The 18,077-nt window shown below is 44.1% G+C and overlaps 1 protein-coding gene across 1 annotated transcript in view; it reads left to right on the forward strand.

Moving 5' to 3' along the window:
• Positions 1-18,077, forward strand: part of LOC142013565 (ovostatin-like) — a 61,970-nt gene that overhangs the window by 32,695 nt on the left and 11,198 nt on the right. The window contains exons 18-27 of the mRNA XM_074995166.1: positions 2,256-2,346; positions 6,523-6,751; positions 7,510-7,636; positions 8,956-9,059; positions 11,269-11,320; positions 12,270-12,353; positions 13,433-13,609; positions 13,891-13,972; positions 17,320-17,476; positions 17,946-18,020. Coding sequence (XP_074851267.1) covers positions 2,256-2,346; positions 6,523-6,751; positions 7,510-7,636; positions 8,956-9,059; positions 11,269-11,320; positions 12,270-12,353; positions 13,433-13,609; positions 13,891-13,972; positions 17,320-17,476; positions 17,946-18,020 — 1,178 coding nt within the window. The remainder of the gene's footprint in view (positions 1-2,255; positions 2,347-6,522; positions 6,752-7,509; positions 7,637-8,955; positions 9,060-11,268; positions 11,321-12,269; positions 12,354-13,432; positions 13,610-13,890; positions 13,973-17,319; positions 17,477-17,945; positions 18,021-18,077) is intronic.

The raw sequence follows: 18,077 nt of genomic DNA on the forward strand, positions 1-18,077 counted from the left end.
CTTTTCCAAGAATGATAAAGAGTTCATTCTCCAGGTTCACTGGTCTAGAGCCTTTCACAAGCTCACTGGTCTCTTAAAGTCAAAACAGGGAAGCTCCAGAAAATACAATGGGGTTTCTAATCACGTTGATGCTATAAGTGTAGTACACAATGTTTTACAGCCCCTGGAGCTCAAAGCATTTTACAAAGGAGGATGGGAATTACAATTATTATTAGAATGGTTCCTCTCTCTATCCTAGGGAGATGCGGAAGTACTATAGCTCAGGGACAGACACATTAAATGACTCACAGAATCCTACATCTTGGCAGGAGGTGGGACTAAGTCAGTGGTTTTCAACCAGTGTGCTATGGCACAGTGGTGTGTCATGAGAACTGTCCAAGTGTGCTGTGAAATTTCATCAAATTCCCCTTTCTATGGCTCTTTACAGAGCCACCCTGAGGGGAAATGCTGCCCCAGAAGGACCCCATTCATGCTGGGAGGCAGCTGAAATGCTGCTTCCCCGCCTGAACAATCTGGCTGGGAGCTCACCCCCTCTCCCTGCTGTGGCATGGGGGAAGCAGGGAGAGGCGGAGCCTGTTGGAGCTGGGGTGTGGTTTAAACGCTGTGTCCTGGCTCCAATGGGCAGGCGGGGAGGGAAGTTTCTTTACTGGTTGCTCATTAACTCGACATCCGTAGCACGGCCTAGAGCAGATTTTGAAAATGTGTCTGTGCTTGCTGTGTAAGACGGTCTATTCTGTGGAGGATTTGAAGCATTAATGCTTTTGATCCTTGTTTAGCTTTTTGAATGCACTGCTATGTTGCAAACCTCTCTGGTAAGACTGTAACTATAGTACAGTCAAATTCCTTTAATCCAGGCTCTGATGGCCCAGAAATCCTGGTGGTCCAGCATCCCCCGAGACACATGTACTTCAAAAGTTGCATAAGTTGGGGGCTTGGGTGGTGGATTGGGGCTGAGGGAGAGAGGCAGGGGCATTAAGCCTGGGGTGGATTGGGGCTGCAGGGGGGGCTAGGAGGTGGAATTGAGCTAGGGCATACGGGGGTTGGAGCCAAGAAGTGCGTGGGAGGTGAAGCTGAAGATGCGTGGGGGTGGGGAAACTGAGAAGTGAGGGGTGGGGAAGCTGAGAAGCATGAGGTGAAGAAGCTGAAATGTGTGGGTGGGGAAGCGGAGAAGTGTGGGGTGAAGAAGCTGAGGTGTGTGGGTGGGGAAGCTGTAGGAGTGTGGGGTAGAGAAGAAGCTGGGGATGTGCAGGAATGGTGAACAGCAGCTGGGCACGGGGGTGATGAGCTGCGACAGTAGGGGGTTGAGCTAGGTTGTGAGGGTTATGGTGATGTTCAGTAGTGCAGAAAATTTGGCAATCCGGCACCTGTCCAGTCCCAGATGTGTCGGATTAAAGGAATTTTACTGTAAATGTAAGTCAGAGTGACGCATATGAGCAATAAATTCAGCTGAAAAAAGTGGGTGTGCCATGGAATTGTTTGTCTCATTGAAGTGTGCCACATCACTGTAAAGCTTGGAAACCACTGCTCGTAGGTGACCCTCACAGTCCCTTCCAGCCTAGGCTTCTATGATTCTGTCACTTGCTTAATATTACAAAAAAGTCAGTGGTAGAACTGGGAACAGGACCAAGAGCTCCAGTCCAATTCTGTGTTTCAACCAAGTGAATCACAATAGCTCTCCCACGGGAAAGAGAGTCAGAGGCAACTGTCAGTCACTGCCCCACTTTTAAGTAGTGATCACAGATTTGGATATGTCGTTGTAGGAAATGCAGGTCCAGAAGTCGCCTGTACAGCCTTTACCCCACAGATCAAAACCTGGGACAGGCCAGAGGAAACATGTCCCTCCAAATACTCTAACTAGCTAGTGGACATGGCTATCTTTCCAACAGCAAAAAAACATAGAAAAATGGAAAATATAAGACAATGGAGAAAAAATACTTTCCATACCTTCCCGTTTTCCAAATGGAAACCAATAAGAGTGCAAAAGTGGGGAAGAATTATGCTGTTACTATTTTCTAACATTTTCATTTTGAAAGCAGAAAGTTCCCCCACCCCCATACTTCCTGATCTTTTAGAATTGGTTTGCAAGAAAAACAGAATTTCTTGGTTTAAGAAATCCCATGGGAAATTTGTCCCTGTTTTCCCTCAACTCTGACCAGTGTTCGGTGGATTCTGGGCAGATCCTATTAGACATCTTTACCTTCCCCTCCCTAATGTGACATTTTTACTATATATACACTTTTTCTCTTTATATCTAGGTAATGAAAAACATATGTTTGCCTCTGGTGTGTTAAAAACAGTTCGAAAATCATTCCCAGAGACCTGGATTTGGAATAATGTTAGCACTGAGTGAGTGTTCTTCTTTTGTTTTGTCACTCTCTGTTTGTAAAACCCATATAGGTTTCTTTCTCAGGTTAGTTGGGTTTTGGTGTACCTTTGGTGGCCCATGCAACCAAGTTTGCCAGGTCCAATGAAAGCAATTGTGAATTATAATCATTACAAGATTTCCGTGAGGAGGAAGGGTAGATAGATTGTAACAGAAAATGAGAAAGTTGGAGAAACAGTCACATGAGGGAAAACACCCCATGGTACAGTGTTTGTCTTCAGATCCTTCTTAGACAGCGGTGTACAGAACTTAGGTGATCTTCTTTCAAGGGTTGAAGCTTCCCATTCCTGTTCTGCAGTTCAAAAGCAGTTCATCTCTGCTACCCCTAGTTCTGGAGGCACTCCTATGGAGGTTGCACTCCACTGTGAGCAGTCTTGGAGTATAACACAAGAACTACTAGCAGTTGCAGAACTAATAACTGGTTTCTAACCCATCCTTTAAATCAGTTTCTGTACAAAATGAGCGGAGGATAACTAATGTGACACCAACTTTTTTTGAAAGGATCTAGAGGTAATCTTAGTAATTGCAAGCTGGAAAGTCGAAGTTCAGGGTCAGGCAACCTGGTTGAAACTACAGTAAAGAACAGAATTACCAGACACATAGCTGAACATAATTTATCGAGGAAGAGTCAATATGTTTTTTGTAAATGAAAATCATGCATCACCAATCAGCTAAAATTGTATGAGAGCATTGACAAGCATGTGGACAGGGGAAATCCAGTGGATATAGTGAACTTAGATTTCCAGAAAGCCTATGACAAGTTCTCTTACTAACTGCTCTTAAGCAGAGCAAGCTGCCAAGGTATAGAGTCCTATCATGGATCAGTAATTGGCTGACAGATAGGAAACAAACTGTGAGAAAAAATAGTCAGTCCTCAGAATGGAGACTGGTAACCAATGGTGTCCACAGGGGTCTGCACTGGGACCAGTCCTGCTCAACATCTTCATAAATGATTTGGAGTCAGTGATGAATAATGAAGCAGCACAATTTGCAGATGATATAAAACTGCTTGAGATAGATAAGCCCAAAGCAGACTGAAAAAAGATTCAAAAGGATCTCACAAAATGAGGTGACCAGACAACAAAATGGCAGATGAAATTCAATGTTGATAAATGCAAAATAATACACACTGGAAAACACAATCCCAAATATCCTTATAAAATGATGGGATCAAAATTAGTTGTTATCACTCAGGAGAGAGATCTTGGAATCATTGCAGATAGTTCTCTGAAAACATCCCTGGCATTGGCATTCAAACAAACAAACAAACAAACAAACAAACAAACTGAATGTTGTAAATCATTACGAAAAGGATGCATAATAAGACAGAAAATATTATATTGCCTATATATAAATCCATGGTACACTCGCATCTTGAGTACTGTGTGTAAATGTGGCTGCCTTATCTCAAAAAGATATATTGGAATGGTAAAAGGTTCAGAAAAGAAAAACAAATTATTATAGGGGTAAGTAGCAGCTGCCAAATGAAGAAAGATTAAAAAGAGTGGCACTTTTCAACATAGAAAATAGATGACTAAAGAGGTGGGAAATGCTAATGGTCTATAAAATCATGAACGATATGCAAAAATTGAATAAGGAAATATCACTTACTCCTTTGCATAACACAAGGTGATCGTATGAAATTAATAGGCAGCAGATTTAAAACAAACAAAAGGAAGTATTTTTTCACACAATGCAAAGTCAGCCCCTGAAACTCCTGGTCAGAGGATGTTTTGAAGGCCAAGATTTAAAAAGGATTCAAAAAAGAGTGAGATAAATTCATAGAGGATAGGTCTAGCAAAGGCAATTAACCAGGATTGGTAGGGATGGTGTCCCCAGCCTCTGTTTGCCAGAAACCAGGAATGGGCATCAGGGGATGAATCACTTGATGGCTACCTGGTCTGTTCATCCTTTCTGGGGAACCTGGGAGTGGCCATTTTCTGAAGGCAGAATACTGGGCTAGATGAACCTTTGGTCTGACCTTGTATGGCTGTTCTAATGTTCTTATGAGGAATGTCCTAAGAAGGCCTCTACTTATGTGAAGTCCCCCAAACGAGTGATGTATAGGCAATTCTTAGTGCCTCAGAGTAAGGGCCAAAACTTCAAACAGACGATCCCAAGTAACATCAGTACAGTAAACCCTCGAGAAGTGAGATTTTGATTTGCATTTAACTCGAAACTTCCCCCTCCCCCAGCTGGGGAGTCCAGTGGGCACACAGCTTCTTGTGGGGTTCTTTCCAGATGGGAGGAACTGCAACACAAGCAGCTGTGTGCCCCCCAGCTGGAAGAAACCGCGGGCCATGTGGCTGCCTCCCCTCCATTTCTCCCAGCTGCCTCTCCTCCAGCCAGGGTAACTCTGAGAATCGCCTCTCTACAATTTATGCAAAATTCGATTCACGTGGAGATTGCCCATGAAGCAACCCCTGCCTAAATTGAAGGATTACTGTATAGCTCTTATGAAAAGAGTTCCTGGCATTCTCAATATAAAGACTGTTGGACAGCTTTTTGTAGCCTTTTCCAGACTGTATGGTCTTGGCCATAGAGGTCAGTGCATATACTGTCAGAGAGGGCAGCAGAGCCTTTTTGGCCACTTTCAAAAACAAGGGTGTAGGGGAGGCTGAGGACTCATAGACTTCTGCCTTTATAACTAGATCTGATTAGCCAAATCAGCAGCAAACATGTCATTTTCCCTGAAAGGTTCAGTGCTCAAGAGAGAACCAGCAGACCTCAGGGGGAGAAAGGTGAAACCTCCCTATCCAGCAGGTTTTTGACATGTCCTCTCAGGATGAGTCAGCCTCCCTCAGCAAGGTGTCTGCTGCTTTCCTGCCTCAAGAGTCTGACCCATCTTAAGTAAAACCCTTAAGAGTCTCTGAGTCACTTCCCAAGTGCTTACTGGGGGTTCCAAGGAAGGTCATGGCACATGTGGCTGCTTCCCATGCCTCTCTGTTCTTAGCTTTCTTCTTATTCTGTGAAAATGTATCAGAGGGGTAGCCATGTTAGTCTGTATCCGCAAATGCATGTCACATGTATCTGATGAAGCAGGTCATTGCTCATGAGAACTTATGCTCCAAAATATCTGTTGGTCTCTAAAGTGCCACAGGACTTCTCATTGTTTTTTTCAGTGAAAATGAGTTCCCATGTATTACCCATCTCCCCGGGAACTTGATAGTTCTAAATTATACTCTGTTGGAACTTTATGACACCAAGGCTGTGTCTACACTAGCCCAAATCTTCAAAATGGCATGCAAACGGCCATTTCCAAGATTATTAATGAGGTGCTCAAATGCATACTCAGCCCCTCACTAGCATGCCGGTGGCCGTGGCTCTTCGAAATTGCCACTTTTTGCTGCCACGTGGCTCGTCCAGGTGGGGCTCCTTTTTGAAAGGACCCTGGGAACTTCAAAATCCCCTTATTCCTATCAGCAGTAATTTCAAAGAGCTGCGGCCGCCGGCATGCTAATGAGGCACCGCATATGTATTTCAGCACCTCATTAGTATCTTTGAAATGGCCATTTGCATGGCCATTTCAAAGCTTTGGGCTAGTGTAGAAGTAGCCCAAAAGCTTTTTTTTTTTTTTTTTTTTGGTTTATTTACCTGAAGGACAAAAAAGGGTGGGAAATATTTTATTTATTTCCAGCAGCCTGAGAAAATCCAGGTTGCTCTCAGTATTCTCCCTTGGCTGCCAATAGCATCTGCAACAAAAAGGCAAAGACAGGTGCCTAAAAGATATTGATCTATTGATCTAGATTGCATGTATTTCTGTGGTTTAATCTATATGGCATTTTAACCATAAAGTATCATGTATGATTTGTGCTTTTGGATTTTTTTGTGCGTGTTACCAAACTACAGCATTTTTATATGTTTCTTTAAAAAAACATGATAATTCCCTATTTTTCTAACTTTGAAAAAGAGCAACTCCAACATCCTTACAAGTCTTTAACATTCTGAACACCATTATGAACTTCAGCTCTATCTCCAGCTTAACAACATTTTCTGAGTTTGGACGGGTATATCCTGTGGAACCTAAGTGGGAAAGGAGAATATTATTTCAGGTTGGGAGTTTCTCCTATTGATTAGCTGGAAAGCACCCTCCTGTGAATGATCAGGTTCTTTTCTCTCTTTGTCTCTCATTCCTTTAGTTCTAATGGAAAGGCCAGTGTTTCATTCACCATCCCTGACACCATCACAGAATGGAAAGCCAGCGCCTTCTGCCTGGAAAAGAAGGCTGGGTTTGGCATATCCCCAACTATCTCCCTCAAAGCCTTCCAGCCTTTCTTTGTTGATCTGACCATGCCCTTCTCCGTTGTCCGAGGGGAAAAATGTAATTTAATAGCCAATGTCTTCAACTATTTGGACAAATGCATCCAGGTACAGTATGTCCTTTCCCTTTCATTCCTAAGCCACTCTTGGTAGGGCTTCCAACAAGGCTTTACCTCCTGTATCTGGAGCAGAATGCAGCAGCAATACAGAACAAGACATTCACAATCCCATTCCAACCACTCTGCCTTCTTTCCACTGGCTTGCTACATGGCAATGGAAAGCATTTTTTTCTTTTTTTATGCTGGGTCTGCCTGTTGTGTGATGATCTTCCCTTTAATGGAGAAGGATCTTATAACTGAGAACTCATTCTGATCAGTATCTATGACCCCGGTTCTATCCTTTGGTGTTTGGTGTTCCTTGGCATACTGCTCTTTGAAATGGGAGTTTGTCAAAACACGATACAGAAATTTTCATGGTAGTATGGTCCACCCAGACAATTAGTGCTCAGAATGCTAGAGCATGGTAGACTCTTAGTACAGCTTGCCCTGCACTACCTCGTCATGTAGACAAGCCATCAGACAGGATGTTAGCTAGGGTGGTGGAATAAGTCATTTTGAAAAGTACAGTTCGCTTTCTACCTGAATGGCTACTGTAGATGTGCATAAGTTCCAAGGGCAAGGTTTATTATCTCCTCTGCAGAATGCCCAATCCCTCCTATCTTTGTTGTATGTCTCTGCCGCAGGGCAGCTCTAAGATGCATTAGTGGATACATGGCAGAATCAGTCTCTGGAGGAGACCAAAAACTTTTGTTCCCCACCTGGTATTCAGAAAAGCGGGTGCAATATTATTTTGTGTCTCTCTCTCAGGTCAGTACTGTACTGGAAGAGTCCAGCAATTACAAGATAGAGTCCTTTTCTCCTGGGGGCAACAGTGCAAGGGTGTGTGCCAATGAGAGGAAGACTTCCTTCTGGACTGTTATCCCCCAGACACTGGGTAAGCTTCTTTGCTGATGTTGTTCTGCTGGCCATTGCTGGTTTATCCAGTCTGCCTCTGGAATTCTCTCTCACACGATGCACCTCTGACCTACAGACAGCAGCTGCTTGGAAGTTCTGCTAATCATGTCAGACTTCACTGAAGCAGCTCTGCTGATCTCCCCAGGCACAATCTCTGCTGGCACCTGGAAGTGAAGTAGATTCCAATGTTCTGCCTCTGTTCTCATTCCTGAGAGTTCATTTATCTCATGTTTCAGAAAGGACCACTCAGTAGATCTGGTGTATTGTGAAACATTTGTAAGAGTCCACTCATCTAAGATATTTCTGTGCATCACCCCCACCTCTGCCCAAACTTGGGAACTTGCTCCTCGTCAACCAAGATTTTAAAATACTCTTTTAATGCTTTAAGCTCACCAAAACCCACAAATAGATAAAGCTTTAATCAACAGGGCCTGGAAACTGAAAACGTACACATCAACAACCAAAACTGGAAATTATTCAATTACAACAAAATGTACTACAGGTACTGAACAAGATCCTGATGTAAAGTGGCATAGCTCCATTGACATCAATAAGGTTCCAGCTAAGGATCTGCCACTATATTTTCAATATTTTCTTTCCAAAAGTAAAATTTTATGAAATGGTTTGGAGAGCTGTTATGCATAGAAATGTTGGAAGTATGTATTTAACTTACAAAGACTTCCCCCAGTGAGCTTGCCACGGGTCCAAATATTATAAAAGGGTCTTTTTTTAACTCCAGAACTAAAATAGATCAATTTACTTCAAAATTACATTAAAAAACCCTGATGTGTAAACAATTTTAGTGACCCTAGAGAGTCATTGTAAGCCTTAAGAATCCAAAATGATGTTTCTATTCAAAATTCCAGCATGATAAAGAACAGGCCTATAATAGAGTTCAGGCTGCAAAGCTATAGAAAAAGCTTCTGTATCTCCATCATAATAGGATTTTCTTAGGTTACGTTTTGTAGTGATTACAAAGATTTTGGCATTTTCTTCCAATTTCCATGTTCTTGGTAGTTGCAAATGGTTAGCAGAATTTCTGCACTGCCACCTTATAAGTATCGTGGTCGAGACTCACCATAGTTGTCTCCTTATTTGTGGATTCTGTCTGTGATGAGATGTATGAAACCATAAAAACAATAATCAGAATTCATTCACACCTTTGGCTGCCTCGTAAGGGAGGGAATTTCCCAGAGTTCCTTCAGGCCAGCCAAGGAGGAGTGACTTAATGCCAGTGTAATCCTAGGCTTTTAGGATTAATTTTCCTTCTTTGGCTTGGGGCATGGGGGTATCTTTCAGGTAATGTGAATTTTACCGTTACTGCTGAAGCAAAATTAAGTGATGAATCTCAAGAGCCAGGAATAGACCGTGTGGACACTATCATACGCCCGCTGTTAGTTGAGGTATGGTTAAAAAAAAAATCCAGCTTTCTGGAAGAGAAAAACGATCTCTTTGGGATCTCTCTCTCTCTCTCTCTCTCTCCCTCTCTGTTTGTTTTATCTCTTCCTCTCTAAAACATCTTTTGAGAGTATCATCTTTGGGTATGAAGCAAGCTATATTTTCCCCCTGTCTTGGACTAGGCTACAAGCACAGTTGTCTGAGCTATTTAGGAATGACTCTAAGACTCCAACCAAAATTCTGTCCTGAGATGGTGTGGGACATCTGTGATATACAGAGAAAATAGTGAGCCAGGCTTCAATCCTCAGAGCAGTTATGACATCAGTATTCAACCCACTTTCTCTAAATGCATTGCAAAGCACTGCATCAACATGGACAGTACTGGAGCTTCACCATCTTCCTAGATGTCATAACTGGTTTCACTTGGTTGGATTCTGATGTCATTCAAGCCTTACATCCAGGCAGCTCTTATGAAACCATTTTCTACTACCAGCACAGACAGAAACAGGCTTCTTCACCAAAAGCACAAGCACTCCTACTTGAGCTAAAGTATGCCCTTTGTGTGTAAGCAGCCACTGGTCTTTTATCCTCTCTCCCAACAAAGGGAGACACGGTTGCAGACACGTAGCTAGAATGAGGCAGAGTGGTCATCAGTTCAGACATAACTGAGGATGGAAGTTGAACTAATGGATGGCATCTGGCATGTTATTTTAACCATATCTGGAACCAGACACCCCTGGGTCTAGTGTGCCTTTATTTACACCCAGAATCATAGGTTTGGGAGAGACCTCAGGAGGTCATTGAGTCCAAGCCCCCACTGAAAGCAATACCAATCCCAATTAAACCATCCCAGTCAGGGTTTTGTCAAGCCAGGATTTACAAGCTTCTAGAGATGGAGAGTCTACTGTCTCTAGGTAACTCATTCCAGAGCTTCACCACTCTTCAGGTGAAATAGTTTTTCCCAATATCCAACCTACAGCTCTCTCTCTGTAACTTGAGAACATTGTTCCTTGTTCTGTTGTCTGTCACTGCTAAGAACAGCCTTTCTCCATCCTCTTTGGAGCCCTGCTTCAGGTGGTTGAAGGCCACTATCGTATCTACCCTTTACTCTTCTCTTCTGCAGACTAATTCAGCCCAACTCCCTCAGCCTTTCTTCATCAGTCATGTGCTCTGACCCCTAATCACCTTTGCGACCTCCCACTGGACTGGCTTCAATGTGTCCACATCCTTTCTGTGATGGAGGGCCTAGAATCGGACACAATACTTCAGATGCAGCCTCACTAGTGCTGAATAACGGGAAATAATCACTTCCTTTGATCTGCTGGCAATGCTTCTGCTAACGCGCCCCAATATGCCATTAGCTTTTCTTGGCTACAAGGGCACATGGCTGGCTCATATCCAGCTTCTTATCTACTGTAATTCCCCAGGTCCTTTTCTGCAGAATTGCTGATTAGCCAGTTGGTTCCCAGTCTGTAACATTGCTCAGGATTCTTCCATCTCAAAGGCAGGAGTCTACATTTGTTCTTGTTGAGCCTCATCAGATTTCTTTTGTCCAATCCTATCTGTCTAGGTCACTCTGGACTCTATCCCTTCCCTCCCACATATCTACCTTCCCCTCTAGCTTACTGTAATCAATAAATCTTAGTGTAAACCACAACATTGCTGAGGGTGCAATCCATGTTCTTATCCATGTCCCCTCCATGATTTTTCCAGGGATTGATGTCTGTGGCTCCCCAAATTCTCCTTCCTCTCTTTCTAAGAGATGGGCACTACAATTGTGGAAACCCAGTGAAGTCTGCAGGAAAGAGATGATCTAAGATTTGGGGGAAATTCTTTTCCACACATTTGGTGCCTTTGGCCACTTACTATGGGGATGCTTGTAGAGGTCAGGAGAAAGGGGAAGAATATGCTCTGTGATCTGTGGGGCTGCTGCCGCAATACAGGCAGCTGGAACAGTGACCAGCACTTCTCAGCTCTGAATTTCTCCTGCCCACCTCCCAGTGACCTTCTTGGAAGAGAAGAATGGTACACAAAGAGCCAGAGCTGTTGAGTAACAAGAGGAGTCGAGACTGGATAGTCACCTCCAGGCAGATGTCTGGGGGAAGCCTGTTTACAATATGGCATGCTACAAAGATGTGTTTTCCAGAATTATTTTGTTCATTGTTGTCTGTTCCTCTCCTCTTCCTCCCTCTACACTACTGTGCTGTGGACCAGCCTGAAGGCATCAAAAAGGAAGAGACTCAGAGCTCCCTCATTTGTACAAAGGGTAAGGGCATCTCTCCAGAGTCCCTCCAGTAAGGTAGCCATGGGTACTAATTCAGGAAGTGATTGCTAGGAGAGAGATTTCCAGATTAAGACACATCACAGTCAGGACTCTTCTTTGCCCTGCAGGGGACTGGACTAGAAAACCTCTCAAGGTTCCTTCTAGTTCTATGAGTCCATGAATTACCCTTAGCTCAGCTCTGAGACTGAAGGAATTGAAGCAATATTTGACAGCCTGTGGTTGGTTACTTTTCACATCGCTCCTTTTGGATCGTTAAATAGTGTGGCCAATTTCACCTGTAGACCCTCAGGCAGTAGCACAACTTGGCAGTGTTTGGTTTGCAAATCCCTGCTAGCTAATGGCTGGTGGAACAGTGCAGAGTTACCTGCTCATGAATGGAATTAACATCACTCAGCTGCATGGCTCAGAATGTATCTACACTGAAATCAGAGTGGGGTGGGCAGCAGCTGTAGACTTGCCCAAGCCAGTTTAATCTGGTTACATTAAATAACAATAGTAGTGAAGCCTGTGCTAACCACTGCAGTAACTATTCAGGGTCCCAGATAGGCTTTTACAGCTTGTGCTGCTGCCACTTCATTACGATTGGTACTTGAGTTAACTTGATCAAAGCTGCTTGAGTGTGTCTATGGATGCAACAGTCAGCCCTCTGAATGCAGCGTAGACACACCCATACACTTAGTTTGGTCATGAGGCTGTGGCACTGGACTAGAAGTCCAGATTCCTAGCTCTGCCACTAAGTCACCTGATAAAACATAGCACCTCTCCTTGCCTCAGTTTCCCCATCTGGACTGAAGATAATACTAATGAGCTAGCTTACTTGGGTGGGGTGATGCTTAAATTGTGTGACAGTTGTTGGAAAGAAAGTTCTACAGCATGGAAAGTTAGTGCTTGGGGGAAAAAAAGATTTATTGTTATTATATTTTACAAACAGGCAACACTGTCTCTGAGAGTGTGCCTCTGAAGCTCCCAGCAAACCTGGTGCAGGACTCAGCCCGAGCTACATTTTCTGTCCTTGGTAAGTTTAATGTTCATACTAACAATAAAGGTCTTGATTTACCCTGGCCTCAATCTTGTGTTGCCACTGGTACCAGTGCAAAGTGGGTGTGAAACACTGTCATTCTGAATTGTTAGGGTTTCACACCCACTTTGCACAGCTGTGAATAACTATGAGAGCTGACCCTACTTTTACCAGCAAAAAATTTTTTTTTTATTTTGAAAGATGCTGAGTGAACTAAATCAACCCATTCTGTAAGAACATACATTTCTGCTGAAAAAAAAATCAAAACATTTCAGTTCAATAAAAGTCAACCTTGTCTAAATGAAAAGAATGTTTGGAGCAGGTTTACAGTTTTCTGAAACCGAACTTTGGAGTTTCATTTTGTGGGAAACCTTCACATTTGAATGAGAAGAGAAAAGAAATTCTAGGATGTGAGCAAGTCCAATAACTACACAAGGTACAAGGCACTCTAAATAGTGGATGTTAGGAGTGGTTGATCTGAAATTGCTGAACATAATTTTGAACGGAGGCCTGGCCTTTAAAAGATATCTTTCTGGCTCAGTGGGCGAGGCAGTGCAGCTGGCTTCAGTGGTCAGACTGAAGAAGTGAATCCTAGCAGTAACATATCCACAGGTCAAATGCTGTTCTCAGATGTACCCATGCAGCTCACAGAGCCAAAGTCAGTCATTGGCAATGATCAAAGGTAATCATTTTAAAACTGCATTATAGATAGAATGTGGATCCTGGAGCTCAACTTGTTTTGAAAAAGGTAACAGCATTTCATAGTATACAACTCAGTACTGATGCTCAGATGTTCTTTACTCTTGAGACACTTTTCCTTAGATCTTCACTATTTTCTCTCATACATCTGAAGTTCTGTATTTTAAAAATTAATGGCCTCAGAAACCATCTAGGTGGAGAAATGTGGGAATTTTTCTTTTTATACCCAGGCTTTTTTTTTTTTTTGCACTGAAATTTCTCTGTCACTCAGTATCTCGCTGCAAAGGCATAATCTGATAGAATAAAATACTGTGTAATGTAATGTATTAAATATCAACTCTGAACTCCACTCTCCCCTTCTGTCTCCTGATGCTCAGGGGATCTCCTCGGCATGGCCATGCAGAACATGGAGAATCTCCTCCAGATGCCCTATGGCTGCGGGGAGCAGAACATGGTCCGGTTTGCTCCTGATATCTACATCCTGAATTATCTGCAAAGCACAGGGCAGTTGAGCGAGGAGACCAAATCCAAGGGCATTGGATACTTAGTCAGTGGTGAGCAGTGTTATGATTCTTCCATCTAACCCTCAGGCTGAGTGTACTGCAATGCCACTGCAGTGCCAGTGTACATGCAATAGCTACTGATGACTTAGATCACCCCAGAGATACGTGTGATGGTACTTTGCAGCAAACAAGCAATTAGAATTCATACCCTGTGAAATCTCTCAATAAAACTGCCTCTATTTGTCATTCCAAAACTGTTCAGTCTCAATTTCTCAGAGCACAAAACAGGTCTATTATTGAGATTGGAGACTATATCCCTGTTTCGGTTCCAGGGTACCAGAAGCAGCTGTCTTACAGACACCCGGATGGATCCTACAGTTCCTTTGGGACCAGAGATGAGGAAGGGAGCATCTGGTAAGAGATGGGAAGCTAGTCAGGGTCCTGGGATAGGAGAAGAAGCTGTTTATGGTGGGGAGTACGAATAATTCTATGATCTGATTCTGTGCTCAGGGACGGAATTGCCAGCAGGAAGACTGATTGGCTCAGGGTTATATGGAGACTTTTATCTCTATGGCTCTGGTATAGGATAGGGAGCAGACGTCACAAGAGTTCAGAGACACATTGGTTGCCAGTCCGTTCAAGAAGGGCGATAAATTGGACTGTGGAAACTATTGTGACATCTCCCTCCTGGCAACTGCAGGGAAAATCTTAGCTTGAAACCTTGCAAACTGACTCCTGCCATTCTCAGAAGAAATTCTCCCAGAATCCCAGGGTGGCTTCTGAGGCACAGTAGGCATGCTTTTCACTGCCCAGCAACTGCATGAAAAATGTCGTGAACAAAAGCACGTCTTATATATGAGTTTCATCAACTTGACCAGTGCGTTTGACTCAGTCATAGCACCCTGTGGACCATCCTTTCAAAGATCCATTACAACAGAAATTCATTAGCATCTTGAGTCTGCTTCATGACAACATGCCTGCTACATTACTGAGCAACAATGAATAGCAAAATGACCCCTTTGAGGTCAAAACAGGAGTCAAACAATCCTGCTTCATTGCCTCAGTGATGTTCTGCATCTCCATTTCCATGACCTTCACCTCATTGATGGAAAATTTGAAGATTGTCTATGGAACAAATGGGAAGCTTTTCAGACTCAGGAGACTGAAGGCTAAAAGCAACACCTCCAGGACCTAGATCATGGAACTCCAGTCCATGGATGATGACACAGTTGCTGCTCTTTCTCTTGTAGCCCTTCAGACCATCTTAAGTACCTAGTCCAAAGTGTATGTGAATCTCGGCCTCACTCGGAACATCAAGAAGACCAAGATGCTCCACCAACCCTCACCAATGGGACAATCTCATTAACCCTCTGTTGAAGTCAACGGAGAACTGCTGGAAAATGTAGAGCATTTCTTATATCTTGGAAATCATCAATCCAATAAAGTCGGCATTAATGCAAAAATCCAGCATCAAATGAGGTGTAAAGGCTCTGCTTTCACCTGCCTGAGACAAAGAGTCTTAGAGAACCAGGATATCTGTACCAAGACAAAGATCCTTGTATACTGTGCAGTGGGTTTTCTAACACTACTGTATGTGTGTCAAACCTAGACAACAAACAGGCATCATTTGAAGGCCTCAGCAGAATCCTAAATATCTCATGGGGGGAATAGGTTCACAAACACTAGCATACTGAAAGAGTCAGACATGATCAGCATGGAAGCCATTATCGTTCACTAACAACTTCATTAGACTGGTCACATGGTTCGGATGCCTGGTCAGTGCCTCCCCAAACAGATTCTGTTTTCTGAATTGGAGGAAGGATGGAGGAGCACTGAGGGCCAGAGGGAGTGATACAAGAACATGTTGAAAGCACACATAAAAAGTGCAGCATTGATGTCGACATTTGCGAGAACCTTGCCCAGGACCATCCCCAAAGGAGACAGGTAATCTGTGAGGGGGTGGCACAATTTCAGAGGCACAGGTGAGGAGAGGTGAAGCAGTAAAGAGCAGCAAAAACTTCCTTGTGCCCCTCCAACAGTGACCAACACCTGCCCCTTCTGTGATACGACCTGTGGCTCCAGAATCTGGCTGGTCAGTCATCAATGGATTCAGAAGTAGGAGGGTGACATGAAGACATCTTACTGGTTATCGAGTGACCACCAAGAAGATGGCACTGGTTACAGTGCATCCCAAGGCTATGGAGCAACGGATAGCCCAGGATCAGGGAATGGAAGATAAAGCCTTTCACCTCCAGAGCATTGTTCCATTTCACCCCTGTTCCAGTGAACTGGATTGCTTAAGGAAATAGGGCAATGACAAAAGTAGCCTTTCACCTCCAGCTTTTGATGTAGTCTTGGTGGGATGTGTAAGTGAGGGGGAAACGTAGATTGGTGAAGCCTACATCTCTTCAGTGGGAATTGTATCTGTTCTGTGCATGAACAGAGAACTTCATTCTAGGGTCACTCAAACTAGTCTGTAGGGCTGCTTTCATGCTGAGTAATCCCAGGCATCCTGCCTTTCTGTATGTGGGGTTTGGCACACTGCCTCAGCAGAAAACATACAGGTGTTCATGCCATTGTTCTAGGAGCTGATCTGTTAGGCCATGGTTTCCCAAACAGGGGGGCATGAAAAAAGAAATTCCGGAGGGGAGGGGTTGCAAGGTGACCCAGCCCTGCCATCATTCCCCCCACCTGAAGAAAGAGACAGCCTTTGCTTCCAGCTCTCAGCTCTTGCCATTTTATGTGGGTGACCTGGTGCAGCTGCTATAAAAAGCAAATAGCCAGCGAAGACCCATCTGGAGCTAGCTGCCTTCTGCAAAGATGAGTGAGTGGAGGAGGAGGATGGGATTAGGTGAGAAGCTGGGGGCGCACGGCTTTGTGGGATGGGAGAAACTCAGCCTGGCAGCTCATGGGGCTCTGATGGCTGCCCAGCTTCTGGGACTTGCAGTGCTTGGGCAGCTGCTCCGGGCATCACATGGTTCAGGAGGCTCAGGCTGGTGGCTGGTCCCAGCAGTGAAGGGCTTGGGTGGCTTGGGCTGGTAGGCAAGTGTCTGGCTCCAGCAACGTGGGGCTCAGGCATCTGGCCCAGGCAGCATGGGGCTCGGGTGGCTCGGGATGGCAGGCAGGTGGCTGGCCATGGCAGTGTGGGGCTTGGGTGGGTAGCTCGAGCAACTGGCCCATGGTTGGGGTGGGTGGCTGGTGGGTTGGCAGCTGGTCCCAGCAGGGCAGGACTCAGGCGGGCAGGTGGCTGTTGCAGTCAGATCTGGTGGCCCACAAGGGGCCAGGAAAAACTATTTCTGCTTGTTTTTAATTTTAACTATCATTTTTATATCAAGATTTTGTGTTTATTTTAAATTACAAATTGAATTTTTTGTTGAAAGGGGAGTTGGATGATGGTAAAGAGGAGGTGTAGGGAAGTACATGAGAGTTTCTCAAAGATCAAAAGTGGGACATGATGCCAAAAACTTTGGAAACCCCTGTGTTAGAGGGAAAGTTCTGAGGGTCAGGAAATGGGCCTTGAACCATGTTGCCTCTCCTCAAAGTTCCCTCAGTCCCATCAGTGTGCCCAGTGTGCAGATTTTTCCAGCTAGCACTGCTCACCACAGGATGGTCATGGGGAAAATATAGAGTGGAGGTTTATATGTGACCAGACTGGGCTCTGGATTCTGATGGTGGGCCTCCTCCAGCATCTCATGTGGGAGGTGGTAGAAGAATAAAGAGGTTTCCTGCTCCTCATTCCCTGCTGTATGGTTCTCTTGTAGGCTCACTGCTTTCGTATACAAATCTTTTGAGCAAGCCAAACGCTACATCTATATCTATGATGGTGTCCAGTCTCAAGCCCTGAGCTGGTTGGCAAGTAAACAGAAGGAAGATGGCTGCTTCCCAAATGTTGGGAATCATTTCAACAATGCTTTGAAGGTGAGCAGTCTTGGCTTTCTCTCAAGCTTCCAGTCTTGCATGGGATAGAACTGTCCAGCCACTGCCAAATGTTGTCCTTATCCCCTATTGTTCAACACTGTCACTGGGATAAAGTACCTCTAGCAGCTGTCCCCACAACAGCCTATAATTCCTATTGACACAGACAGACAATGCAATATGAGCCAAAGGTGGTTCTGGGTTTTTTTCCTCAGTGCTACCTATATTCATTTATAACTAAGAGCCATGAGGCCATATTCTGCTGTATTTGCTAAATATGAGTGATGAGTAAACCTACTAAAATCCTTCTGCCTTTATATTGGTCTAACTAAAAGTAGAATGTGACCCTATGTTTTTTGTGTGTGCACCCAACACGGGACCTAATCTGGCCAGCTGAGTATTTCACTGATAGAAATTTTGCTTTATCTGGGAACGAGCATAATAACCTCTTTGTTCTTTGTGTTCTGCTCAGGGTGAAGCAGAAGATGGACTCGCGCTCACAGCCTATGTCACTGCAGCATTGCTTGAGGCCGGACATGACACCTCAGTAAGAATTAAGTGCTACTTTATCTTATTAAACTGTCGAGGCATATTTCACAAACAG

The sequence above is a fragment of the Carettochelys insculpta genome, chromosome 1 (genome assembly GCF_033958435.1).
Source record: "Carettochelys insculpta isolate YL-2023 chromosome 1, ASM3395843v1, whole genome shotgun sequence".
Taxonomy (NCBI): domain Eukaryota; kingdom Metazoa; phylum Chordata; order Testudines; family Carettochelyidae; genus Carettochelys; species Carettochelys insculpta.